The 27,766-nt window shown below is 40.5% G+C and overlaps 3 protein-coding genes and 1 long non-coding RNA gene across 4 annotated transcripts in view; 2 read left to right on the top strand and 2 right to left on the bottom strand.

Moving 5' to 3' along the window:
* On the bottom strand, positions 1 to 23,174 carry LOC114160687 (UPF0577 protein KIAA1324-like). Its single transcript, XM_028043388.1, has 23 exons — positions 23,044 to 23,174; positions 19,042 to 19,291; positions 12,881 to 13,001; positions 12,621 to 12,810; positions 12,216 to 12,363; positions 12,043 to 12,132; positions 11,110 to 11,215; positions 10,884 to 11,033; positions 10,322 to 10,410; positions 10,040 to 10,220; positions 8,743 to 8,871; positions 7,675 to 7,765; positions 6,268 to 6,370; positions 5,301 to 5,438; positions 4,951 to 5,223; positions 4,598 to 4,771; positions 3,646 to 3,835; positions 3,478 to 3,574; positions 3,310 to 3,411; positions 2,612 to 2,738; positions 2,365 to 2,543; positions 1,028 to 1,190; positions 1 to 414 (listed from the first exon to the last, which is right to left on the bottom strand). Exons 2-23 carry the CDS (start codon positions 19,174 to 19,176, stop codon positions 343 to 345), a joined length of 3,048 nt encoding a protein of 1,015 aa, XP_027899189.1. The 5' UTR covers positions 19,177 to 19,291; positions 23,044 to 23,174; the 3' UTR covers positions 1 to 342.
* klhl42 (kelch-like family, member 42) lies at positions 20,072 to 24,615 on the top strand. Its single transcript, XM_028043392.1, has 3 exons — positions 20,072 to 22,014; positions 22,119 to 22,312; positions 23,082 to 24,615. Exons 1-3 carry the CDS (start codon positions 21,251 to 21,253, stop codon positions 23,534 to 23,536), a joined length of 1,413 nt encoding a protein of 470 aa, XP_027899193.1. The 5' UTR covers positions 20,072 to 21,250; the 3' UTR covers positions 23,537 to 24,615.
* Positions 23,467 to 27,746, bottom strand: LOC114160694 (uncharacterized). Its single transcript, XR_003598835.1, has 3 exons — positions 27,529 to 27,746; positions 24,697 to 24,744; positions 23,467 to 23,579 (listed from the first exon to the last, which is right to left on the bottom strand). It is a non-coding gene; the product is annotated as an uncharacterized LOC114160694 (long non-coding RNA).
* nrip2 (nuclear receptor interacting protein 2) overlaps positions 25,577 to 27,766 on the top strand; it is a 33,295-nt gene continuing 31,105 nt past the window's right edge. Inside the window, exon 1 of the mRNA XM_028043395.1 lies at positions 25,577 to 26,386. Within this exon, the coding sequence (XP_027899196.1) occupies positions 26,231 to 26,386 (156 nt within the window). The 5' untranslated portion in view covers positions 25,577 to 26,230. The remainder of the gene's footprint in view (positions 26,387 to 27,766) is intronic.

The raw sequence follows: 27,766 nt of genomic DNA, 5'->3' as shown, positions 1-27,766 counted from the left end.
AAATTAAGTTTTATAAACAGTTTTTCTATAAAGTCCGCCTCCATTCACTGGATAATATTGAAGGACATTAACTTGAGAGACCTTCTAATAAAGTCAAACAGGACTTTAATAAACGTTCTTTATCATAACAATATAAATACATAACCCTGAACAGAAAATAAATAAAATACAAAACGTACAAAAAACATTAAGATGACGTTTGTTTTTTGGTGCAGTTTTTGAATCCATGGAGTTAAACTGTGGGGGAAAATTACGATGTATTATCCAGGCTGTCTGCAGTTCAATAGCAAAAAAGAGACACAGGACTCTGGACAGCGAACGCATCACCGTCCATCAGGAAACTTATCCCAGGACCCATCGATCGGCATGGGAGGAGTTCAGCTGCACCGACTCGCTGTTCTCTCCGCCCTCATGCTGACAAACACAAAACAAATCAGATGAATAAAGCAAGAAAAAAAAAACTTTCCAACTGGTGTCATTTTTCCCACTTAAAACATTAAAACAACACAAATAATTTTTTGTGTAGTTTCTAGTGCAAATATATTACTACACTTGAAATAAGTCAAAACTAGCTCAGAGGTAACGACTTGTTTAAGTAAATAATTGTTTAATATTAATGAAAAGTAGTAGATATAAGTAAAATAATCTGCCAAGATGGGAAAAATAGCTTGTTCCATTAACAGATTATTTCACTAATAACTACAACCTTTTCATCAATATTAAGGAATTATTGGCGTAAAACAAGCTTCTGTATCTTAGAGTAGCATAGCATAGCATAGCTTAGCATAGCTTAGCATAGCATAAAGTAAATCCTGTCCAAAGAACAAATAAGCATCATAAGACCTGGGTAGACAGGTGCCTGAGTCTGAGAGGTGCTGCTCTTTCATTAAATGAGAAAAATAATTTTCTTGCTGAAAAGTTACTTTTAAGTTAGTTTTGTCTCATTTCAGGTGTGCTAATATATTAGCACTGGAAGCTAGGCCAAAAACCTTGCTGAGATTTTGTGTTTTTCTGTGTTTGTGCCCACCTTGTTGGCGATGGCCCTGAGTTTCCCCAGCAGGGAGGGTTTCTGGGTGTAAACCACGTCGTCTTCGGCCTCCTCTCCTTCCGCCAGTGCACAGCTGTCTGCAGCTGGAAGCTCACACTCCTTGTTGGCGGACATCACCAGACGAGAGTATTTATACTCCAACCTGGACACAAACATCGCTGGGACTTTCAGCACTGGGCAAATTTTTAAAAAAAACATGAATTTATCTGATAAAATCATTTTAAAAAACTAATATTTCTACATCTAGATTAAGTGTTTCTAGAAATTGAATGTATTTCCAATCTTTTTAAAATGTTTATTTCATAAATATTAATTTTGAAATAATTTTTTGATCTATAGATTTGTTGCATGCAATTATGAATGTAACATTTTATTACAATATTTTGTGGCGCTTTCATGATAAAGAGAAATGCTCATGATAAATTATTGATTACTTATTTTTCTAGAGTGAATTTATGGCACAAACACAAATATTTATCTTGAAAAGCATTCCCATTTGAAATCGGCTTCTTAAAGAATTCTGATTTAAAAGCTTAACTGCAAATATTAATTGCATTCAACCCTATTTTCAAACTTATTTATAAATTATTTTATAAATTAGTTGTTTCACATAGTAAAAATGACATTTCTGATGTCAGTTTTTAAAAATAATTTAAACATTGTTAATTGAAATTTATTGAGATGATAAATAAAAACATTTTATATGAAATTTTAATAATAAATCAAATTAATCTATAAAAAGTGTAATAATTTAAATAAATAATTATTAAATGAAATACATCACACAATAAATGACAAAAACTACATTAAATTAGTGTGTAAAATTTAAACAATATTTTTTAAAAAAGATAAAGTTACTTGTCTCAATTTAAAATAAAAAAAAATGTGTTTTTTGACCCTGATTAACACATCAGTGAAGTATATTTATTTATTTGTATTTATTTATTTTTTAAAATTATTTCTGGGGATGTTTTTTGCAGCAGCCTTCCTCTATCCTGTCTGGAATAAAACACTTTTTTTACCAAATACTGAAAAAACAAGGGAAAATGAAAGTAAAGAAATAAATGTTTTATCATATTTATTGTCCCAGTATGCAGTTTATCTAAACGGCTTCAACTCTGTCTATTCTAAATAAAGAGTTTCTGTTACATGAAGAAATATGTTTGTTTTCAGCTCTATGTTGCAGAGTTTTTCAGGTAAAATAAAATCAGACAGTAATAGTGACTCAGCTGCCGTCCGTCTCCACTGTCATTACATCAAATTCCTCTGTAAGTAACGTCTGAGTCATTTAATGGGCCTGTTGCAGGTGTTCCCACCTCTTGTTTTTCTTCCAGAAGTAGAAGGTGAGGGAGACGAGCAGCACGGCGACGAAGGCTCCGACGCCGAGCCCAACCTTCAGCCACAGAGCGATGACCTCGCAGGGGGCGGAGCTTCGAGAAGGCAGCGCCACGCCTTTGGTGCACAGCTTCGGTTCGTTCCACACGTACAGCGTTTCCTGAAAGAAAGTTGAGATAAACTCTTGGGAGACGTTAACCTGCCAGATTAAAATGTTTTCTCTGCTACCTGGATTCCCCCCCTGCAGGCTCCCTCTATCAGGTGGTAGTCGGCCTCGGTGCAGCGCGGACAGGCGCTGGCGCTCTGCCACAGGAAGTGAAACGTGCATCCGTCACACGTCCCTGCAGGACAGGAGCTGCACAAATCCAGTCAGGGTGAAAAAGGGCCTTTCCTTTTTTAACATAAATCTCTAATGTTCAACTATTTAGTTTGGGAAATTCAACCTAATGTTGTTGGTGTTTCTGTAGAATGTAGGTTCAGGAAACTCAATGCTGAACATCAGATTTAAGAAAAGTATTTAACAGTTTAAAGCTGAAATTACTCAAATTTCAGCCTCTAAGACAAATGTCCTAATATTATTACACAGAATTAAACCAAGGATTGAAACACGTGATTTACAGACATGATCATGACATAATATTATATATATATATATATATACTGTATATACAGTATATATATATAGTGTAATTATTTCTCCTCATTTGGCATTTTATTAAAGCTGTTAAGCTTTTTAAGTCCAATTGAAAACTTGTGTTTTAACATTATTTTCAACTTGAATGTGTTGATGCTTAAATTTTCGAGTTTTTATTGCTAATAAGTAAAAATATTTTAGGAGAAAAAATCTCAATGAATCTATGGTAGCTGTTCTGCAGTGGACGAATGGATGGATGGAAGGAACCGGGTCAGAACCGTGTCGGCTGTACCTGGGCACAGAAAGTTCTCCTCTGTCTGACGCTTCCGGGTCACAGCGAACCGTGATGACTGAACTTCGACCCTGATCACAGGACGCCGTCGCCTGCGTTGACCTGAAGGAAAATCTCATTAAGCCCAGAACCAACCAGGACAAATAAAAATCACCTGTCTGTCTCCACCTGTAGAAGAAGTTGATGTCCGGAACGTCGTTTGGATTTTCTGGGAACAGATCCGGTTTGGCGTTCACTCCGCTGAGAACCGTGTCCACTGTTGCTCCTGCAGAGAAGAACGGGTCAGATCAGCTTTCACCAGCAGGGGGCGACATAAAGCAGACCAGCAGTTTCTACCTATGAATGTGTCAGCCAGGCTGATGGACTGGGAGGAGATGGCCATCCTGAAGCCCCGCCCATCTCCTGGGATGATGGTCGACTGGCACAGGAAGCTGTCCACCGTGTTGACGAACTGAGACAGGTCACTCTGGTCGTCTTTGCTGGACACGTCGGTGACGTTATCGGTGCAGACGGCAGCTCGTTTTCCCTGAGAAGGAAACGGAAACAGCACTGTTTCTCTATTTTTATCGTTCGGTTTTTATTCTACAAACACTGGTGCTCCCAGAAAATGTTCATAGATGAGGCCAGTACAAATTCAACGGGGCATAAGTAATAATTGCTAAAAAATAATTTAATTCCATTTTTCATATTGTATTTATTTATTTATAAGGTTTTTACATGTTTGTCTTCATAGAAGAAGATGACTTTAGGGCTGTCACTTTTTAAGAACTAGGGAGAAGGATTAGGAGCACTGAAAAAAATATACTGACTTTAAAGTCCAAATTTTAAAGGAAAAAAATAATACTAAAGAAAAAATAAGAATTCTGAAGAAAAGAAAAAAAAATTCTGAAGAAAAAAACAAGAATTCTGAAGAAATAAAAATAAAAATTCTGAAGAAAAAAAAAGAATTCTGAGAGGGTGATCTAAATTCTGAAGAAAACAAAAATCTGAGGAAAAAAAACAAGAATCCTGAAGAAACAAAGTCAGAATGTTGAGAATAAAAGACAAGATTCTGAGAGGAAAAACGTCAGAATTAGTTTTTTAATGGTCCTAATCCTCTTCCGTACTATTAGGGCGCCACTGCTTTTAAATACTTGAAATAGTGAAGTGTTTTATTTTTTTATTTTTTATAATAATTTATAGAAAATGTGGATTCTGTATATAAAACTGTGTTTCTAAATGCTTCGTATTTTAGGAATTAAATAACTTAGACAAACGTACATAGGGCTGATCTTCAGAGATCAGTTACCTCATGGCCACAGAGGCTCACGTTGAACAGGTGTAGATACTTTGTGCCTTTAGAGGTGAAACTTGGCCCCAATATCAGCGAAGCCACGTTACTCATGGGACTGAGGTCAAAGGTCAGCGTTCTGTTGTTCTCGGTGTGGGTGAAAAAGCAGTCGCTGAAGCAGCGGGAATGCTCCTGAAAGAAACAACAGTTTTGATAATAATCCAGTTGATCTTTTTGTCAGTGTATCTGTTAGTTTCACTGTAAAAGTCAAATTTACATTTGGAATCACATATTTATAATACAAACACTGTAAAACACAAGCAAGAACAACAAGAGTCCCAGTCCAGACTGGGATTACTGGATCTCTGTACCTTGTTGCTGATGCTTCCGGGTCCACAGGCGATGCAGGCGTCCTGGCCGTAGGTGTGCCGCCCAGCCAGGTGTGTGTTGGCCGGACACTCCTGGCACCTGTTGGTCTCCCGGTCGATGAAGAACCCGGCGGGGCAGGGAACGCAGGAAGAGCCGGCGCGCTGCGAGTTCTGCGGGACGAGAGCGCAGGCCCGGCACGCCGACGCCACCCCGTCCAGGACGTTGGTCACCTTGATGGAGTAGATCTTCACCGTGTCGCTGACGTAACGGCGCACCTGCGGGTTTAATCCGCTGGTTTTAAAGAAGCGATGGAAAAGGTCGGAGAGGTTTTGTTGTTGAAGATTTTACTCACATCCAAAGCGTGGCTCGTCCTCTGAAAGGCCCAGGTGTACGTCACAGAGGCGTTTCTCGTCATGCTGTGGGAAAACGCCTGCTTCCCCTTACTGCCCTGCCAGGACTCCACCACTGTGGTGCTCTTCCTGTTCACATCCTGCAGGGGGCGCCCAAGACAAAACAGAGAAAAACTCACAAAGTGCTCATTTCTTCTCCTAGGCAACATGTTTGTTTTTTCTTTTGTGTTTCCTCTCAGTAATGTACTTGTCAGTTCATGTGGCATCTTGAATACTGAACGTCTTTCTGCTACAATTAAAGGTTTTCGTAAAGTTTTTTTCACCTATGTTGATATTTTGTTATCAATGGTACCCACAAATTTTACTGAAGTAATAGTAGAGTAACTTCAACACATTTTTACTCAAGAAAGAGAAAAAAGTATTTGGTAAGTAGTCTATTCAAGTACTGAGTAACTAATCAAAATATAAATCATTTAATAGTTAAAAATTACATAATCAAACGGACCAAAATATAAAGTTAAGCAGAAATTTTGGTATTTTAATTCATATAAGTAACAAAAAATAAAGTTAGGCTAAAGAAAAATTTTCCAAATCAGTTTCTTTCTATATGAAACTGAAAAACTGGTAAATATTTGGTTAAAACAAAAAAAGAGTAGAGATATTTTGTAATAAAATTACTAAAGTAAAAGTAAAAAGAACAGTGTCGTAAAAATACTAAAAAACCACTAAAAGTAATTTTAAAAAAGTTACTCGTAAATGCTATTGAGTAAAAGTAACTAGTTACTACTCAATTCTAATTGTTAGTGAGATATCTAAAGGTTTTTATCTTTTTCTTTAGGATGCACCTCAAACTTATGTGCTGAATGAAAAAGCAAAACAGATTTATTGCGAGGGAACACAAAAGAATAAAATTCTCCATGTCCACTAGGGGGCTCTGTAATTTCTGCCAACACACACTGAGACACACACCATCATGAAGTAGAGCTCACAGTCAGCAGAGCAGATCGTCTCGAACACAAATGTGATTTTTCCGATCTCTCCACCGGTCATCCCTGAGAGCGACGCCGGCACCCTGAAACCAAAAACAAGCAAAGATGTTATGCAAACACTAGGTTTGAAACGATTAATCGATGACTGAAATCAACTAATTTAGTAATCAATTAATCATTAACTAAAAAAAAAAGATTATTTGCTGAAAAACTAACATATTCAAAGCAGTAATTAAGCCAAAACTGAACAAAAAAATCTAAACATTTTGCAATTAAGATAAAAAAAAAACTTTTGTTGGTAAATATGTTTTACCCAAAACTCCTCAAGTGGCAGTTTTAGCTTCACTCAGTTCAAATTCCATTACAAATAGTCTATCCAATTATTAATTAATAAAAAAAACAGATCAGCCATAAACTTTATTGATGTTAAAGAAAGAGCAGAGCTTTCACATGTTGATATTAGAAATATTGTTTTAGCTGCAAATGATTGCGTTTTCCCTAAAGGAATGCTTTGTGACTGCATTTTAGGCCAAAAAAAATGTCTACTTTCTTATTTAAAAAAGGAACTGCGTGTTTAATATATCACTAATACTATGTAAAAAAAAAAGTTTAAGTGGTTGAATTAAATATCTGCAAAATGCACAAGGTAATTTTATCCGATTAATCGATTAATCATCACAACAACTGTTAGTTACAACCCTAAAACAGTTAATGTGTCACCACTCAGCCAGTTAAATATATAAATAAAGCAAAAGTTTCAAGTTGCCTTTAATTTCTTTGCATTTTCCTCCAGGAACTCAAATAGATTATTCAAAGTGGATTTTATTTTTAAAAATTCAAGTTTCTAAGTAAAAGTAAAAAGTAGCCGTGCATGAAATTATTCTAGTAAGAGTAAAAAAGTGTTTGGTAAAACGTCTGATCAAAATATCAATCATTTAATATTTAAAAATTACATAATCAGACGGACCAACATTTAAACTTGTGTGTAAATTTTGGTATTTTAAAAATGTCAAAATGAAATTAATTTATATAAATAAAATCAGGTAAGAGAAACGTTGTCTTGTTAAAACTTATGAAGCTTTAACCAAAACTGTCTTTGGTGAATGTTTGGTTAAAACAAATTTTTTCTCCATTCAGTGAGGAACAAGTGAAGCAGGTAGAGGATTCAGAAATGTTACGCAAGTAAGCGTAGCGATATTTTAAGATAAAAAGGAAGCGCTAACTTTTTTTCCAAAATGTTACTCAAGTAAGTTTAACTGGTTACTTCCCAACTGCATACCAGACTGAAGTAGAAAGGGAAAAATGGTGAAGTTTGACTATGAAATGGGGGTAAGAACTGGAAAAGAGGTGAATTAACCCAAAGTTATAAAATATAACGATAACTTACTTAAATCCAGGAGCAGTGAGACTGAGGATGAGGTAATCGTTGTCCGAACTTCCTGCCCCGCTGCGGATGTGATCTCCAGCGACCTCCCATCCTGACAAACAGGGTCCAACATGCTTAACTTTACTGAACGTAGTGTAATAAACAAATATACACACAAAATAATGTTTAAGACGGACATTGTTGAGTAAATGTTTGATTCACAAGGGAGAAAATGTACAACAGCTTTGATTTTAATAGCTTAAACTCTGTATAAATAGTTTAGTTGATTCTTCATAAAACATATTTTAAAATGTATTTTAATTCCAATCTAGAATATGTGATTTTGTTATTGAGGCAGATAATAGAAGTCGGTAAGAGTTAAATGCAATTTAATTGATAAAAAGGTCAACAGAATGTTTTTATCTAATGGGAAAAAGTAACTTTGACCTTTTTCACATTTTCTTTCACTTTTTGTCACATTTCAAAACACAACATTCGATCTGTTTTATGGGATTTTATGACCTAATTTTCTACCTAAATACACACGATGGACAAGGAAACTATTGATCAGTAAACAGAACAAGAATTTTTTGTGAACTCAAGAAGTAAAAAGAAAAAAAGAAATCCCAGAGTTTCCTCCAGTGTATTATAAGCCTGGTGGGCCACCAGGCTTTACTTGTTTCCCCACCAGGCTAGTAAATGCTTACTTATTTAAGTCTTTTTAAAATGTTTGGATTTTTAAGACTTTATAGTTTATGTTCAGATATTAATCTTCCAATCTTCCAATAACACATAGTTATCTAGTGATATTTTCAAATTTCCTGTCAACTAAACCTTTTTTAACTCAAAAACATAACGAGCTGCTGGATGAATGACTGCTGTAGCGCCCTTGAAGCCACAAGATGTCCTATTTTAAGTTTCTCAGAAACCAGAACAGAAATAAAGATAAAGAGCAATGTTGGAAGAAAACCTACTGGAGGTTGTAAAAGCCTGGAAACTGAGAAGAAGGACAACAACCCTGAGTTTGAACCGTTTTGCAAAGAACTGGAAAAGATGTTGGTAGAGAAAACCGGGTGTTGATTTTCTCACCGTTCATATCGTCGCATTTGGAGTTCCCCACATTGAAGCAAGACGTCTTCATGTTGGACGGCAGCACGTTCCACCATTTGTACTCGTAACCCAACACGGGTTCAGTGCCTGCAGGACACTCGGCGCACGCTGAAACCCAAATATGACATCTAAAAATCAATTCAGGCACACAATGATAAAAAGCTGCAGGCTGCAAAGCTGTTTGAACAGAAATGCTCTGTTCAGAGGAGGATTAACCATCTGTGTCAACAGTTTAATACAAGGGATGGATAGAGAGCCTTTTAGTTATACATACACATGTGGGTACAGTAACCGAAACCATACTCAAGTAAGAGCAGAACGACTTCAATATGCAGCTCTGGAAAAAATAAGAGCCCACAGCACTGAACCCTATTGAAAACCTCCTGGTTATTCCATCAAATATTAATTTCTGAACTCTTCCTGAGTACATTAGTATTGTTGTTTTTAAATTAATATGAACTTGTTTTCTTTGCTTTATTTGAGGTCTGAAATCACTGCATCTTTTTTTATTTTGACCATTTCTCATTTTCTGCAAATAAATACTAAATTTTTGCTTGGAAATTCAGAGACATGTTGTCAGTAATTCATAGAATAAAAGAACAATGTTCATTTTACTCAAACATAAACCTATAAAAAGAAGTAAAATCAGAGAAATTGATCATTTTAAGTGGTCTCTTAATTTTTTTCCAGAGTTGTATTTTTAGTCAAGTAATTTAAAAAGTAGCCATCCAAGAAATGACTCAAGTATTTGGTAACAAGTCTACTCTAGTTCTCAAGAACTGATCAAATTATCAATCATTTAATATTTTAAAATTACATCATCTGATGGGCCAAAATATAGCTAAGTGGAAATTTTGGTGTTTCCAGGACGAAAATTATAATAATTCTAAGTAAAAAATAACAGAACATTTTTCCAAATCAGTTTCTTTCAATAAAAAAACTTATAAAACTTTAACAAAAACCTCAGGTGTGTGTCTGTGTCTGGTGAAGTTTTGGTTAAAACATGTTTGTTTTTCATTCAGTGGGTAGAAAATCCAGAACTTTTACTCAAGTAAGAGTAGAAATGCTTCATAATAAATTTACTCAAGTAAAAGTAAACAGTACAGCGTAGTGAAAATACTCTTAATGGTAAATGTTTTCAAAACCGTTACTTGAGTAAATGTGATTGAATAAATTTACGAGTTATTTCCCAACTCTGATTATATATCAGTGCAGGGAAAATCTGGCTCACAGTAACAGCAGAGATAATTGTCCCTGACATGTTTTTATTTTTTACCGTAGATGCCGTCAGAGTGTGTTCCAGGTGGGCAGGGCAGACAGGTGGAGTCGTTGCTGTTGTAGTATCCGGGGTTGCAGGGCGGGCACGGCTCTCTCTGTCCGGTCGCAGGCAGCTTGACGGCTCCCGTCACGTTCTCCACGCAGATTTTTGGCTCCACCCATCGATACAGCACCTGCGTCTGGAGCCGAAACAGACGGAGGGCACGGATGATAAAACCCAGAACCTGTTTGTTGGGATTTTGCTCATGTTGGTGTGTGGATGAAATGTGAAACCTCTGACCTTTCCCTCGCTGTCGCAGGCTGTGTGAATCTGGAAGTAATCTTTCTCTGAGCACGGTGGTCTCACCTTACATTCAACCCAGCCCTCATCTGAACAAAACACACTCACAAATTAATCACTGCTAGAGACGAAACACTAAAACAAAACAAAAAAATCAGCGGCTTGAACGGACTTTGGTTGTTATTTTTTTGATAACATACCTGTCATGAAACACATTTTGGTGTTTCATGATAGACAAATGTATTTTCATCTTAAAAATATATATATTGTAAAGTTTTGGCTAAATTACTGCTTTGAATTTAAAGCTGTTTTCAGTAAAAAGCCTTTTTTTGAGCCTGTATAATCCAGTTAGTGATTAATTGACTACTAAATCAGTTAACGGATATTTGTATAATTGATTAATCACAATTAATCAGGACTATTCGCAATCCCGATTAATACGATTAATCGTGATTAACTCGATTAATTGTTCCAGCCACAGATTAAAGTGGATTCCCAAATCTAAATTGGATGGACTGGATTTGGATCTGTCTATGTGCTCTTTCGTTCTCTGTGTACGTACGTGAGTAGTAGTGTTCAGGGCAGGCTGAACAGGCGGATGCTCCCTTTCTAGAGTAAGTGTTGCTAGGACACGCTTGGCAGGATGAGGAACCGGGCATCGGGCTGAACCAGCCGGGCCGACATGGAAAACACTCAGACGTGTAGGCGACACCTGCAGCAAAATATTCAACTGAGCTTCTCAAGATTCTGGTATTTTAATTTGTCACAAGAGCACAACTTAATTTTACCCTCTATTTGGATGTTCTTCAGCAGAACCGGTTTCACCATCTTCCCTCCCACCAGTATCCCTGTCGTTCTCCAGTACAGGATGTTTGTGCCCGACTTCAGGCTCACCTGAACAAGAGACGCTCTGTGAGGAAACAGAAACCTACCAAGTATTTCTGGTCCAGTTTAGTTCACTTGAAATAAGACAAAACCAACTTACAAGTAACTTTTCAACAGGTGTAAGTTAATAATTACTTAATATTGATGAAAAAATACTAGATAAACAGGCAGATTATTTTACTTATAACAAGACGTTACGAGTGATCAACATGCTACTTATAACCCTAATGCTAATGTTAGCATCTTAGCTAATTTTGATATAAAACTCAAACTTAAACTGAAATAGAGTAAATTAACATGCGAGTGATAATCCATATTTTTAGGTTTAATTAACAGTTAAATAATTTGCCAGTGGAACTAGTACTTTTTAATCAATATAAAGGAATTCTTTACTTAAATTAAGCTCCTATATCTTGCTGAAAAGCTATCTGTAACTTAGTTTTGTCTTATTTCAAGTATACTAAAAGCTAGACCATAAATTATTGACTTAAAACAAGCTCCTATTTCTTGGAATAGAATAGAGCATATTTGTTAGCATCCCAGGGGGTAAACTGACATCTGACATTTCAGTACAGTCCATCCAAAGAACAAAAAACAAACGAGAGACATGGGTAGACAGAGCTGCCTGAGGCTGCAGCTATGGGAGACGCTGCCTTTCATTAGATGAGAAAATGTATAATTTTCTTGCTGAAAAGTTACTTGTCACTAAGTTTTGTCTTATTTCAAATCTACTAAGATGTTTTCACTGGAAACTCGATCAATTATATTGTTAAGATTTTGTGTTTTTACAGTGTAAAACATTCCATTGACACAAACCATCAGAACCATGGACTTACTGTGTGGGTTCCCCATTCTCCACTGCTAGTGACTTTAATCCACTTCTGGTCGTCAGTCTGGGACATTTCTTGGCATTGCTCGTTCTGGACCTGAACACACATTCAGAATCCCTGAGCCCAGCATGCTTAGAATCAGAGAACGTCACCTTCTAGATGTTGGTAGCATTGCTTACATAAAACTCAAAGAAAATGTTGTTGTCTGGATACTGATAGTTGAACGACACGGATCCTTGTTTTTCCAGATGGACGGCGTAAACTAGGGACACTGTGCACTCGTCGCGGTTGGACTCCAGGTACACACCCTGCGGCGTCCATGATGAGCTGCAACAACAACACAGTAATCATAAACTTAATTTTTCTATGTTTAAAGGAGACCTATTATGCCTTCTTGAACGTTCTAAAACATATTTGTTGCATTTTTGCATAAAATTAAAAAAACAAAACAATTAGGTGGGATATTTTAAGTGCTTAGGATGTTTTCAAAAGCAGTTGAGACCTAAATGGATGTACAAAAATGCGTAAAAAGTTAATTTTGCATAATATATCAAATTGAAAACACCTTTTAATGTTTTTGTTACCTGTTACAGGCCTGAATGTCCTCTCCATTTGGCCCAGGATCCAAAAAGCTGGCCAGGCTGGTGAAGCCCGCAGGAATGGCGTCCCATTGGTCGAACCTCAGTCCGCTGCCCAGAGAGTAAGAACCGGCTGCACAGGGCGTGCACAACTGGGACGACATCTCCAGAAACATCCCAGCCGGACAGGAGAAGGCTGAGAAGAATATGAAGGTTATCTTTATGTGAATACAAAACAAGTTTGAAGAGGAAAAACTGAAGCTCACAGCAGTCTGTTCCTCTGGTTGGAGAGGGGAGGTCCAAACAGGAGCCTGGACTGAGCGGGATGGCGACCCGCCATCTTGACCCGGTGCTGTCACACTCTGTGTACTGGTAGTAGTAATCTCCCTGTGGAAACCACACGTAAAAACATAAAACGATCAATGATCCGTCCACTTTTAGCCGAGTTAGCAGAGCAGGTATGCGGAGATTTGAAAAGTATGCCTTAAAACTCTTAAAGACAGAACGTGTCAGCGACGATCCAGCCAAATTTGCAGTACCGTAATTCCGCCACACTTTGCGCTGTCTTAAAAAATCCCAACGGTTTATGAAAGGGGAGACGTTGCGCTTTCCAAGCAATATGGGGTTATTACGGTAATTTCACTCCCGCCATTGCAACGAGCATGAAGAAGCATTCTTTTAATAGACGGTAAATTGTGAAAATAACCGCTAGATATTGAAAGTTCCAGTTGTTATGGAGAAATGGGCAAATATATTTACTCACAGGACATTTAAAGAACTTCGTACAATTAAAATAAGCAAAAATATCCAGGCGGAGATTTGAAATTTAGTCCTGAAAGGGCACCAACTTTAGAAAGAAGAAGAAAACATCATGCTAATCTAAGACTTTATAGTCCCAGTTTCTAGAAAATCTTTGTTTGCACTTCAAATTAAAACTCTGCTTTAATTCTAGAGAGAAATTGAATTTTTTTTTTTTTTTAAGCAAAGTATTAATTATGAACTTTCTGGTTGTTTACATATTCAGTAACAGACTGAGAGAGATTTGGAGAACAACCCTGGAAACATGTAGTAAGATAATAGTATGCATGACCAAATGTTTAGAAAAGCTGATCATACAAAAAAAAAATCATGAATGGCCTTTGGTGACTGACCCTGATCACCATGGCAACCAGCAGTTGGAGCTCTAATGGGTCCATCAAGAGCATGACTGCAGGTCAATGGGGTTCTTGTCAAGGACGGCTGCTTGTCGCTTGACATGTAAACTCACTGAACATTTTCTGAAATACTCTCTGACCCAACTCTAATTAGTTGTAGCAAAACAAATTAAAAAAATTTTTTCTCCGAAGAGTTTTTGCGGCGCCAGTGGCTCGTATTTTTTGCGACAGTAGGCAGACAGGAAGGAGGGTGAGGAGAGGGGGGAGGACATACGGTAAAGGTCGCCGGGACCGGGAGTCGAACCCGCGATGCCCGCGTCGAGGACTAAGGCCTCCAAACGTGGGGCGTGCTAAACAAATGTATTCTGATTGCAGGATTTGTGAAAACTTTGCAACAAATCTTTGAAAATATTGAACTGCATTCCAAACAAATCAAGGAAATAAAAATAATGGTGAAAAAACACAGCTGATTTCATTTTGTCCAATAAAACCCAAACAAACATTCAGTTTTCTATGTGTCCGACTTCCAGACTGCAGCAGAGCAGTGCTGAATATTTACTTTTCTGCTAATTAATCTGAACGTATTACGAGAATAAATGGCAAAACCTCTGCAGGGAAATTAATCAGCAACATAGAGGCTGTTCAGAAGCAGGTCAGGTGTGAAAGCATTGCCAAACGACTAAAGATCCTCGTTATTCATGGTGAACATCTGTCTCTCATCTCCAAACACAAATAATCTGAATGTCGGTTTGCTTTGAGTGTGGAAGAAGTCGAATAAACATGCTGAGAAGGCAACCTGCACTGCCTTTATGTTTATAGAAGACTGAGAAAAAGGACACAGACTAATCTGTTTCACTGGTCTCCAGGGTGATTCGGTCTGGCTGTCATGGAGACTGGAGGCAGGAAGCGAGAGGGTAAAATTTAGCTTTTCAACACACCAGTCAGGAGATTTCAGGATGTAACAAAAATATAAAAATTCAGCTGAGGATTTATTTCCTCCTGTTGGGTTCAGTTTGTTTCCACCAACAGCTGCAATGTTTACACACACAGAATAAACAGTTATTAGTTATTAGTAGGAAATTATAATTCTGAAATGAATATTAGAGTTTTTTTAGAGTTGGATAATCCATCCATCCATCCATCCATCTTCTTCCGCTTATCCGAGGTCGGGTCGCGGGGGTAGCAGCTTCAGAAGGGAGGCCCAGACTTCCCTCTCCCCGGCCACTTCTTCCAGCTCTTCCGGGGGAATCCCGAGGCGTTCCCAGGCCAGCCGAGAGACATAGTCTCTCCAGCGTGTCCTGGGTCTTCCCCGGGGCCTCCTCCCGGTGGGACGTGCCCGGAACACCTCACCAGGGAGGCGTCCAGGAGGCATCCTGACCAGATGCCCAAGCCACCTCAACTGGCTCCTCTCGATGTGAAGGAGCAGCGGCTCTACTCTGAGTCCCTCCCGGATGACTGAGCTTCTCACCCTATCTCTAAGGGAGAGCCCAGCCACCCTACGGAGAAAACCCATTTCGGCCGCTTGTATCCGCGATCTCGTTCTTTCGGTCATGACCCAAAGCTCATGACCATAGATGAGGGTGGGAACGTAGATCGACCGGTAAATCGAGAGCTTCGCTTTTTGGCTCAGCTCTCTCTTCACCACGACGGACCGGTACAGCGCCCGCTTGACAGTAGACGCTGCGCCAATCCGCCTGTCGATCTCCCGCTCCCTTCTTCCCCCATTCGTGAACAAGATCCCGAGATACTTAAACTCCTCCACTTGGGGCAGGACACCCCCCCTGACCCGGAGAAGGCACTCTACCCTTTTCTGGCTCAAGACCATGGCCTCGGATTTGGAGGCACTGATCCCCATCCCGGCCGCTTCACACTCGGCTGCGAACCGCTCCAGCGAGAGCTGCAGATCACGATCCGATGAAGCCAAAAGGACCACATCGTCTGCAAAAAGCAGAGATGAGATCCTAAGGCCACCAAATCGGATCCCCTCAACACCTTGGCTGCGCCTAGAAATTCTGTCCATAAAAGTGATGAACAGAATCGGTGACAAAGGGCAGCCCTGGCGGAGTCCAACTCTCACCGGAAACGAGCCCGACTTACTGCCGGCAATGCGGACCAGACTCTGACACCGGTCATACAGGGACCTGACAGCCCGTATCAAAGGGCCCGGTACCCCATACTCCCGGAGAACCCCCCACAGGGCTCCCCGAGGGACACGGTCGAACGCCTTCTCCAAGTCCACAAAACACATGTAGACTGGTTGGGCGAACTCCCATGCACCCTCCAGGACCCTGCCGAGGGTGTAGAGCTGGTCCAGTGTTCCACGACCAGGACGAAAACCACACTGCTCTTCCTGAATCCGAGGTTCGACTGTCCGACGGACCCTCCTCTCCAGGACCCCTGAATAGACCTTGCCAGGGAGGCTTAAGAGTGTGACCCCTCTATAATTGGAGCACACCCTCCGGTCCCCCTTTTTGAACAGGGGGACCACCACCCCAGTCTGCCAATCCAGGGGAACTGCCCCCGATGTCCATGCGATATTGCAGAGTCGCGTCAACCAACACAGCCCTACAACATCCAGAGCCTTAAGGAACTCCGGGCGGATCTCATCCACCCCCGGGGCCTTGCCACCGAGGAGCTTTTTAACCACCTCGGCGACCTCGCCCCCAGAGATTGGAGAGCCCAACCCAGAGTCCCCAGGCTCCGCTTCCTCAGTGGAAGGCATGTTGGTGGGATTGAGGAGGTCTTCAAAGTACTCTGCCCACCGACCCACAACGTCCCGAGTAGAGGTCAGCAGCACACCATCCCCACTGTAAACAGTGTTTGTGCTGCACCGCTTCCCCCCCCTGAGACGCCGGATGGTGGACCAGAATCGCCTCGAAGCCGTGCGGAAGTCTTTCTCCATGGCCTCTCCAAACTCCTCCCACGCCCGAGATTTTGCCTCAGCAACCGCCCGAGCCGCATGCCGCTTCGCCCGCCGGTACCCATCAGCTGCTTCCGGAGTCCCACAGGCCAAAAAGGCCCGATAGGACTCCTTCTTCAGCCTGACGGCATCCCTCACCGAAGGTGTCCACCAACGGGTTCGAGGGTTGCCGCCGCGACAGGCACCGACAACCTTGCGGCCACAGCTCCGATCGGCCGCCTCGACAATGGAGGCACGGAACACGGTCCACTCAGACTCCATGTCCCCCACCTCCCCCGGGACGTGTTCGAAGTTTTGCCGGAGATGGGAGTTAAAGCTCCGTCTCACAGGGGATTCCGCCAGACGTTCCCAGCAGACCCTCACAACACGTTTGGGCCTGCCAGGTCTGACCGGCTTTCGCCCCCACCACCGGAGCCAACTCACCACCAGGTAGTGGTCAGTGGACAGCTCCGCACCTCTCTTCACCCGAGTGTAGACATACGGCCGCAGATCCGATGAAACGATGACAAAGTCGATCATCGAACTGCGGCCTAGGGTGTCCTGGTGCCAAGTGCACATATGGACACCCTTATGCTTGAACATGGTGTTCGTTATGGACAATCCATGGCGAGCACAGAAGTCCAGCAACAGAACACCGCTCGAGTTCAGGTCGGGCGGGCCGTTCCTCCCAACCACGCCCCTCCAGGTCTCACTGTCGTTGCCCACGTGAGCGTTGAAGTCCCCCAGCAGAACAAGGGAGTCCCCAGGAGGAGCACTCTCCAGTACCCCCTCTAAGGACTCCAAAAAGGGTGGGTAATCTGAACTGTCGTTCGGCCCGTAAGCACAAACGACAGTCAGAACCCGTCCCCCCACCCGTAGGCGGAGGGATGCTACCCTCTCGTTCACCGGGGTGAACCCCAACGTACAGGCGCCGAGATGGGGAGCAACAAGTATGCCCACTCCTGCCCGACGTCTCTCTCCCTGGGCAACTCCAGAGTGGAAGTATGTCCAGCCCCTCTCAAGGAGACTGGTTCCAGAACCAGAGCCATGCGTCGAGGTGAGACCGACTATTTCTAGCCGGAACCTCTCGACCTCACGCACTAGCCCTGGCTCCTTCCCCACCAGAGAGGTGACATTCCACGTCCCAAGAGCCAGTTTCTGCAACCGAGGATCGGACCGCCAGGGTCCCCTCCCTTGGCCGCCACCCATCACACAATGCACCCGACCCCTTTGGCCCCTCCCACGGGTGGTGGGCCCATGGGAGGGGGGGCCCATGTTTCCTCTTCAGGCTGAGCCCGGCCGGGCTCCATGGGTAAAAGCCCGGCCACCAGACGCTCGCCATCGTGCCCCCCCTCCAGGCCTGGCTCCAGAGTGGGGCCCCGGTGACCCGCGTCCGGGCGAGGGAACACCAAGTCCAATGTTTTTACTCATCATTGGGGTCTTCGGGCTGCACTTTGTCTGGTCCCTCACCTAGGACCTGTCTGCCTTGGGTGACCCTACCAGGGGCATGAAGCCCCAGACAGCATAGCTCCTAGGATCATTGGGGCACTCAAACCCCTCCACCACGATAAGGTGGCAGCCCATGGAGGAGTTGGATAATTAATCAAAAATATATTCAGCATCCTGGGAGATGCACTGCTGGGGTCTACTTTGACTAGAAACCATGAGCTCTCAGCCAATAGTGCCACAAATCGCCACTTTTACCTCTCATATGGGTAGAAAGTCGCACAAAATTGCTGGTTTGTGGTTTAGGATGTCATAAAATACGGATAAAATATCAAGATGACACTTTTTGCACTACTGTAAGACTACCTTCTTACCGCTTAAATTACCACATTTATTCTGGACACTGAATGCCACTTTTTAAGCTAATAGTGTTTAGTGAGGTGACCAGAACAAATGCTGTAAATTTTGCAACATTATTACACCGTATTAGATGATGTTTTCTAAAATTATGCAAAGCTCTGCCCATACTTTTCTTATCTTAGTGTGCAGACTACACTAATTCATCACAAATCAGCTGTGCTGAAAAGAGATTTTTTTTTTGATCGATTTTATATATTCTGCAGAAAAGTGATTTATGGCAATTTTGGTCTTCCATATCCTGACGCCAGCAGACCGCGTCTTCTCAGAGTGCGGCGAGTTTATGGTGAATTAAAAGCCTTTTAATCCGGTCACCGAAAAGACATGAGATTTAATGAAAGGAAAACTTAATTAAGCTAATTAATTAAGCGAATTAAAATGCAGTTGCTCTTGGTACATAAGCGCATTCAGGTGAATTTTAATATAAATTGTTAAATATAGGAACATGCACTTATCAGACGTGCTTGTAAAAGTCAAATCAACGTTAGCAGATGATACTAGACAGACCCACCTTGTCGCACGGCTGCAAGTCTCCATCGGCTGACGCTGCTGATCTGTGAGCGCTGATGATGAGGAGCAGGAGGAAGAGGAGGTGGATGGAAAGGAGGCAGCGGGAGAAGCAGGAGGTGCGCACCGCCCCCCACATCCTGAGCTCGGATCACAAACAGCTGGCAGTTCGAAGCCTGGAGCCGCGGACGTGAAACAGGCCGAGCGGTGAAGGTTTGACTGCTGTCCCCGTCATTGATGCGCCTGCCGTCCTCCTGCAGCAAAACCAGCAGAACGTAAAGAGCAACAGCAGCACTTCCGGCCTGGGGTTTCAAAAATAAAAGCACCGATTTAAACTAAAATATTTGTTAATATCTACTTCTGACTAAAATATAATAACCATTATTATTATTATTATTGTGATACTATATAATATACAATATATTACTCTATAATAATATATCATAAATATATTATATACTAATATATAATATATTATGTTATATATTATACTTTTGCAGTTATTATACAGGTATAATAATTACATAAAAATTAGCATTATTATATAATAAAAAAGTACATAACATATTACTATACTATTATTATTACATATAATAGTGTATTATAATTATTTTTATTATGTACTTAATTTCTTTGATTTTCAATTAGAGCACATGTTTTGAGGTATTTTATTTTTATCCAATTATTTTTGGAGAATACTCTTGATTTTTTATTTTGATAGTTTTTCCCCTTTTATTTATGTTTTTAAATCAGTGCATTAATACAATTCTTCAATTATTATTATGGAATTATTTTATTATTAATTTGAGGTATTTAGTTTATTTCAACCTAAGAACAAATTATGAGTATTTTTTAGTTATTAAGAATTAGTTTTTTTTATTGTCCTCAGATTTATTCTTACGTTTGTTTTTCTGTTTATTTTAGTGTTCTTATTTTGGTTAAAAGTAGAGTATTTATGTAATTATTTACCTCCTATTATTATTTATATTAATAAATATAACACATTGTTAAATTAATTGGCAGAATTGTTATTAAAATTTAATGTTTAATATCTCAAAATTTACTAGTTTCTGCTTGGGGGTAGGAGTAGGAAGGAAAAGATTTGTACTTTTCTTTCCTAAAATCATAATATATAAAGGAATGGCAACACCTCCTCTGGTGGCAACAGTGCATTTTACTTTAAGTTGAATTTGAAACTCATAACATAAACATGACTGAGAATCACCACAATCACTTTTATTTTGAAGCACAACTTCCTGCCACAAGCTGGTTAATTTGTTGAAGCTTTTCTTCATCTCGTTGTTAAACCTTTTAAATCCTCAGGCTGACGCCACCATTGTGATAACAAGCATTATCTTGACTGACGGCAGGAGGAGCACAGCAGAGCAGCTGAGTTGATTTTAACCCTGAAGGAACTGGGATGAAAACACTGGGATATGTCAATTTTCTTCACAGCTAACAACGTAGCACAGTATGTCACTCAATTAAATCCCATTGTTGTTGTGTAAAATAGAAAAGAAAATAAATTAAGTAAGATTCATGATGTAATCATGTAAAATGTAGTTCTCTTTTGTCAACTTCACATATTCCTTTAAAATATTATTAACATTATATTTTAGTAACACAAACTGTCTCATGTAAATTAAACTAAACTTAAATAACTTGAAATGCACTGTGTTGCTTTGCCAAACATTTTTTCATCTATTCCATTATTTTTAGGGTTTATGATGCAACAAAGTACTTTTTAAATCTCTGCGGGTCAATTTGCAAATGAACTGCTATTCCAAAACACATCGGTAGGTGGCATCAGCGCACATGCACAGCCAGAGATAGCAGCCAATACACTAACGAGGAAGTAAAGAATCAAAACAGTTAGGGTCTTTGACAGTTTTTCCCCCCGATGGAGCTCATGAAATTTAGAAGAAAAATACATTTAAATGTCTGAAATACTGTATAATATACCGCGAATATTTTTACGATCTCGATACACTTTTTCAGGAGAACCGACGAATGTTAACTGAGGAAAAGGCAGTTGTTGCTGTTTTACTTCTTAGCCGGTTAGCTTCCCCGTTAGCTTTTTAGCCTTTCAGGCTCGGGAGCAGCTCCATGGGGAACTATGGGATGAACATGACCATATATAGACCGGACACGGAGCTGCCCCGCCGGTGAACTGTAAACTCATCCTGGAGGCTGACAAACAGCAGGGGGTAAACATGTCAGCGGACCAGGTTATAGCCATCGTGGTGGACGACAGGACCTACGAGGTGAATAAAAAGAAGCTGATCGAGAAAAGCGACTACTTCCGAGCGCTCTACAACTCCGGGATGAGGGAGTCCACAGAGGACTCGGTCCAGCTGCAAGGGCTCAGCGTCCCGGGCCTGGAGCTGGTCCTGGAGTTCATCAACACCTCCAAAGTTCAGGTGGTCAACGAGACCCTGGAGGATCTGATCGAGACTGCCTCCTTCCTGCAGGTTACCTCCATCCTGAAGCTGCTGAGCTCAGAGATCCGGCAGGAAAACTGTGTGGAGCTGTACAGCCTGTCTGAAGTGTACGGAATCCACGATCTGAGGACCGCCTGCCTCAAGTACATGAGCTGCCACTACCACCCCATGCTGCGGCGGCCGGAGTTCAGCAGCCTGCCCCCGGCTGTGAGGGACCAGCTCCGGGAGATGCGCATGAAGGGCACCGCCACGCTGGTGGTCATCGGAGACTTCACCTGTCTGTCCTTGGATGTGCCGGATCAGGACGAGCCCTGGTCCATGCTCAGGTACGGGGAGGTGGAGCAGCGCTGGAAGCCGCTGGCCAACAACCTGCCGCCAGACATGATCAACGTCAGAGGCTACGGCTCCGCAGTCCTGGATAACTACCTGTTCATAGCGGGCGGCTACCGGATGACGAGCCAGGAGATTTCTGCAGTGCATTGCTACAACCCCTGCAGGAACGAGTGGAACCAGGTGGCTCCTCTCAACCAAAAGAGGTAGGCCTGTCACAATTAAATGAGCAATAAATCAGTTAATCGCATGATAAATTAAAACTTGCTCAATAATCTCCATTTGCATTCTTTCATGTCTTCTGATCCAGGTCCAACTTCAAGCTGCTGGCTGTCCAGGGGAAGCTGTACGCTGTGGGAGGTCAGTGTCTGGGTACAGTGGAGTGTTACGGCCCAGAGCAGGACTGGTGGACCTGTGTGTCCTCCATGCCCGATTCTCTGGCTGAGTTCTCAGCCTGCGAGTGTCAGGGAATGATCTACGTCATGGGTGGATACACCGCAAGAGGTTGGTACCCAAAGAAATACTTAATAATTTGATGCTGATGAGTTAAAATATCTGGTCATGTCATGGACCATGTCAGCTTTTTTCTCATTAAAACAACTTTTTTTTCCTTTGAGTTTTAAGATATTTTCCTAGTTAAATTTTCTATTTTTTCTGCTAATATTAAGACTAAACAAAAGCCATGTAATTTTTGTCATACAATTCAGAGAAGAGATAAAATATTTACTGTCATTTTGTCATTACACTGCAAAAACAAAGTTTCACTAAGTGCTTTTTTTGTCTAGTTTCTAGTGCAAATAAATTTCTACACTTGAAATATGACAAAGCTAACTTATAAGTAACTTTTCAGCAAAATATAAGATATAAGAGCTTGTTTTAAGTCAATAATTCCTTTATATTGATGAAAAAGTGGTAGTTACACATGCAGATGATTTAACTTATAAAAAGACATTTTTCCCACGTTATAAGCGAAATAATCTGCCAGTAGAACTAGTACATTTTCATCAGTATTTAAGAATTATTGACTTATATGTTGCTGAAAAGTTGCTTCTAATTTAGTTATGTCATTTCAAGTGAACTAAGATATTTGCTCTAGCAAATAGACCACAATTACTTGGTAAAATTTTGTGGTTTTGCAGTGTAGAAAAGAAAGCAAGCAGAAAAAATTAAAAAAATCTGATCTGGTATGAAAAAAATTACTGGTTTTATTTCTAAGTCGTATCTCCCAGCCTTACCTGCTTATTTCTGATGCGACGTTTTTCCCTCCCGACAGACAGAAACACCAATGTGCTTCGCTACTGCCCCACCTCCGACTCCTGGTCGGTGTTCCAGACGTGTCCGGTTCACATCCGGAAGCAGCAGATGCTCTCGGTGGAGGACACCATCTACCTGGTGGGCGGCTACACCCACCAACTGGAGGCGGGGCGGCGGCAGCGGAGGCCCAGCCAGACGGAGGACGTCCTGTCGGTTCAGTTGTACAACGTGTCGACGGGGGAGTGGATCCAGCTGAAGGAGAACACGTCCAAGTCAGGTTTGAACCTGACCTGCACGCTGCACAACGATGGCGTCTACATCATGAGCCGCGACATCGGGCTGCCCACCTGCCTGGACCACCGCGTCTTCCTCAAATACAACATATTCTCTGACGCCTGGGAGGCCTTCAGGCGGTTCCCGGCTCTGGGTCAGAACATGCTGCTGTGTTCGCTTTACTTCCCCAACACGCTATGACCAGCGGCCCACCGGGACCAGAGGAACCTCCAAACGAAGCTCACTGCAGTGGAGAGAACATTCAAGAGAAATTGGACCAAACTCAGAAATCCTAATGCTTCTCCAGTCAGTGAATGCACCATAAGACGTCACTTTCATCAGCCAAACATCCGATTATTCACTTCAGTCCTTTGCTACTTGGCATTTCTGCAGTTTTGTAAATTTTTTTCACCCAAAGTAACATTTTTCCCTCAGTAAATTAGCGCAACCTTGTAGCAATTAGCATGATGCCTTTAGGGACCGGAAAAGAGCAGATTTTTGAGTTTCTGACCAGCCTAAAATCAACTAGCCTCTACCGGTACAAACTTTTTTCTTTAATGATTATCTCCATAATTCATCAAACCACTATAACTGAAGATGAGTGTAAATAAAGTTTGTTTACAGACACAAAATAAGGATCGGAATTGAACTGATGTTTACAGTTAACACTAAACACCAGTAAATGTTTAAAATGTAACTGTCTTAAAATATTAAAGTCTGGTTTCACATCAGAGACTCTTAACACACACAGTGTGACGTCACCTCTGATCTTAATGAAAATAATTAGTGAGCACTTGAGGCTAAAAGGAGACATTTTGAATAACATCCTGATGTTTACACTCCAAATACGGCAATATGCTACATGTTTTTATTTCCCCCAAAACTTTACAGCTGCATTTCTTCTGTTTATGTTCACATCTAACCAGGGACAAAGCAGCGGTCTACGCAGACACCTTAACGAGAACGGGGGTCCTTGAATGTGTCGGGATACAAAGTGCCTTGTTCAGTCTTATTTTTCCTGAGATACACTAAATAAACGTCCCTGATGTGCCTTCTGCAATTGCAGTGGAACCGTTGAGGGAAAAAACACAAAATGCAAGACTCCATTACAGCGCCAGCATCTGACCAAAACTGCTGTTTTTATTTTCTATTTTTGTTGCAGCAGATGTTTGTTGAGCAGTGAAATGAACCTTTGATCACTTTGTGTAATAAATGCAGTATTTATAGGAATTGGATTGTTGTGTTTTGGTTGGAGAATAAAGGTGATGTTCTGGGTTTGATCTCTGTTTTCTTCGCTTGTTTATAAAACAACATTGAATGGATAAGCTGCGGATTTTGTAATATTTTTTAGTTTTTCTTACCATTTGGAGAGGATGTTTAGGATTTCCTCTGCAACTGCAGGTTGGTTCCTGTTACCAAAAGAAAAAGATGTTAATATTTAATCTGAATTATCCTTAGAAAAGGTTAAGTAAACCAAACAGCTGTTATGACTGACTTACAGATATTTTAATTAACTTTAAATAATCCCTTTGTAAAAATCTCACTTTAATGGTTAGTTTCCTAGATTACATTTTGGGCTTTTATAATTGATTTGCTTCCTTTTTGGAATGCACTACAAAAACAGTCTTACCAACCTTTTTTTTTTTTACTAGTTTCCAGTGAAAATATCTTAATACACTTGAAATAAGACAAAACTAACTTAATAGTCACTTTTCAGCAAGATATAGGAGCTTGTTTAAAGTCAATAATTCTCTAACACTGATGAAAAAGTTTTAGTTTCACTGGCAGATTATTTCATTTATAATGTCTTGTTATAAGTGAAATAATCTGCCAATGTAACTGGTATTTTTTAAAGTAATGACTTAAAACAAGCCCCTATTTCTAAATGAAAAGTTACTTCTAAATTAGTTTTGCTTTTTTAAGTGTAGTAAGATATTTGCACTAGAAACTAGATGAAAAATACTTGGTAAGATTTTGTGTTTTTGCAGCATTTGCTCATATTTCCTCACTCAACAAACACTTCAAACCTAGTGAATTTATTTATTGCTCATTTAATTGTGATTCAAACTAAAATTTCAATTGCTGCATTATTCTTAACATGAGGAATTATGTCATTTATTTGGTTTCAGTGGGAAAAATCAGACTTATAGATGCAACCAGCAGGGGGCAGCACTTGCTTTTAAATAACTCCCCATCTCTAAATGCGCGCTGTATTTTCACCTTCACAAGGACTCCGTTTAAAAACAAATCTGTACCCTAAAGAGGAAACGTTTCACATGCGTGTTGTTTGTGCTGAACAGAGTTATGTTGTTGTTTTTCATTAAATCCGCAGCATCTTCAGCGTGTCATCGTCTAGAGGTCACGGACAAAGATTGGATGGGATATTTATAGAGTGAATGGACGGGAGAAATTGGATTCTGGTTTTAGCTGTGGCACTCAAAGGGGGGACAGAGGAAATCAATATCTGCCAGATTGATCCTCAATGTGAGGTCAGATCCAGCTGCAAAAACACAGCATGAGGCATGATTTTAAAAAATTTTTTAATGCATGAAGAGCTGTCATTTTTTTCTGTAAAGTCAGGGAAGATGTGCTCTGAATGGTGAGCAAACGAAGAAATCCAAGGACGGCAGCGCTGAGGGGAGGGTAGAAAAGACGCGCACAGACTTAGTAGTCCCACCTTCTTCTTCTTCTTCTCAGTCAGAGGGAACAGATCTCAGAGGAAGATGCAGCTCTACATCCGAGGAGCGCTCAGGAAAAGTACATGAGAGGAGACAGGAGCAGGATTTGACCAGACAGAGAGGAATATCTGGTTGTTTATTCTGCAAAACAGGGGGACGCTAAAGCAGACCGTAAACCGTGACGTCCACCCCGTCTGCTGCACAGACAGCTGAGAGCATGAGTGAGGCGAAGAAAGGAGAGCTGGCCATCCGGGACAAAGCCATCCTGCATCAGCAGAGGCGCCTAAAACAGGCCACCCAGTTCACACACAAGGACTCGGCTGACCTGCTGCCCCTGGACGGACTCAAGAGACTCGGAACCTCCAAAGACCTGGTGAGTCCAGCATCCAGCAGCAGAGACGATGGAGAGGCGGAGAAGGTTTTCTCCTCAAGTTCACACCACTGCTGCTGATAAAAATCCCATCTCTAATATAACATTGTAGATACATACAAAAGTAAATAAGTAGTATGTAAATTTCTGCCGAAAAAAACCCCTCAGATTTTGAGCTAGTAAATTTCTGAGTTTGAAAAGTCAAATCTGTTAATAAATAAAAAGTAAAAATATATATATATTTAAACTCAGAAAATTTCTAGGGAAAAAAAAGAAATGTTTTACTTTTGAAGCTCAGGTTTTTTTAGATTAATCTAAAAATTTATGAGTTTAGAGTACATAAGGAAAAGGAGGAGTAAAGAAGGAATACATTTCTGGAAAAAATCCCTCAAATTTTGAGTTTGGAAATTTCCAAGTTTGGAAAAAAAACAAAACAGATTTAAACTCAGAAATTTTCTAGAATTTATTTATTTATTTTTTTAACGTTTGAAACTCAAAATGTCCTTGTGTTTTCTAGAAAATTTCTGAGATTAATCTCAAAATTAGATGAAAATAAACCCCTAGTAAATTTATGGCAAAGTACTCTGAAATTTTGAACGTTACCTGAAATTCTCTAGAAAAATGTTTTTTTTTTGTTTTTTTTTTGCTGCAATACTTTAATCAGATTTTATTGCTCTTCTTTAACAATTAGAGTCGTGAATTATCGTGAATATGTGTAAAGAAACTCTTGGCGCTGATTGGCCAAGAACGGAGATACGGACGGCCATGAATGTTAGCTTGCGCAGTATTGCTAACATAGTTTTGTTTTTTTGCTAACAAAGTTTCCACTCTGTGTATCAATGAATATTGACGTATATTAGTTGCTTGAACTACTAATACAGGCAGTTATAAATGTTTTTAGAGGGCTCTCAAGTATTTGCGTGTTCTTTTAACATGTATCCGTAACTAACTGACACGGCAGTTGTTATGGAGTTGCTATGACAACAAACAAGCCCCATTCTGTGTCGTACGGGCCGAAAAATCCCAAAAGCGGTGATTTTGTTTATATGTATTTCTCTGGCACTTCAGTCAGAAGTATCAATATACTTTATTTTTGTTGGTTTCGGAGCCGAGGTTCGTTTATGCTTTCCGCTGCGATTGCTTACCAAGATGGCGCCGATCACTTCCGGTTCAGACCTGGGGCAACTGTTTATATAGCAGCGTACAACCTTAAGATGTTCAGAAATCATCAATAATCTTACGCAATGCTGGGGAAAGAGCAAAACAAAACTACTGTAAGGTTTTGATGCTAAATTGATTAAATCGCTGCTTTGTTTGTCCATGCTTGTATGTTTATTTTGAGGGTTTTTTGGCAGCATTTCTTTAGAAAAGTTGGTAAACTTC

The sequence above is a fragment of the Xiphophorus couchianus genome, chromosome 17 (assembly GCF_001444195.1).
Source record: "Xiphophorus couchianus chromosome 17, X_couchianus-1.0, whole genome shotgun sequence".
Taxonomy (NCBI): domain Eukaryota; kingdom Metazoa; phylum Chordata; class Actinopteri; order Cyprinodontiformes; family Poeciliidae; genus Xiphophorus; species Xiphophorus couchianus.
The sequence above is the reverse complement of the archived record's forward strand: the minus strand, read 5'-3'. Positions and strand labels throughout refer to the sequence as shown.

Bases quoted from the DNA above. Each gene is read 5' to 3' on its own strand.
- klhl42 (XM_028043392.1), top strand. From the start codon at position 21,251: ATGTCAGCGGACCAGGTTATAGCCATCGTGGTGGACGACAGGACCTAC. The intron at 22,015-22,118 runs GTAGGCCTGTCA...CTTCTGATCCAG, and splicing joins GCTCCTCTCAACCAAAAGAG to GTCCAACTTCAAGCTGCTGG. The intron at 22,313-23,081 runs GTTGGTACCCAA...CCCTCCCGACAG, and splicing joins GGGTGGATACACCGCAAGAG to ACAGAAACACCAATGTGCTT.
- LOC114160687 (XM_028043388.1), bottom strand. From the start codon at position 19,176: ATGTGGGGGGCGGTGCGCACCTCCTGCTTCTCCCGCTGCCTCCTTTCC. The intron at 12,364-12,620 runs GTAACAAAAACA...TTGTTGTTGCAG, and splicing joins GACATTCAGGCCTGTAACAG to CTCATCATGGACGCCGCAGG. The intron at 6,371-7,674 runs GTAAGTTATCGT...TTTTGGTTTCAG, and splicing joins CTCACTGCTCCTGGATTTAA to GGTGCCGGCGTCGCTCTCAG.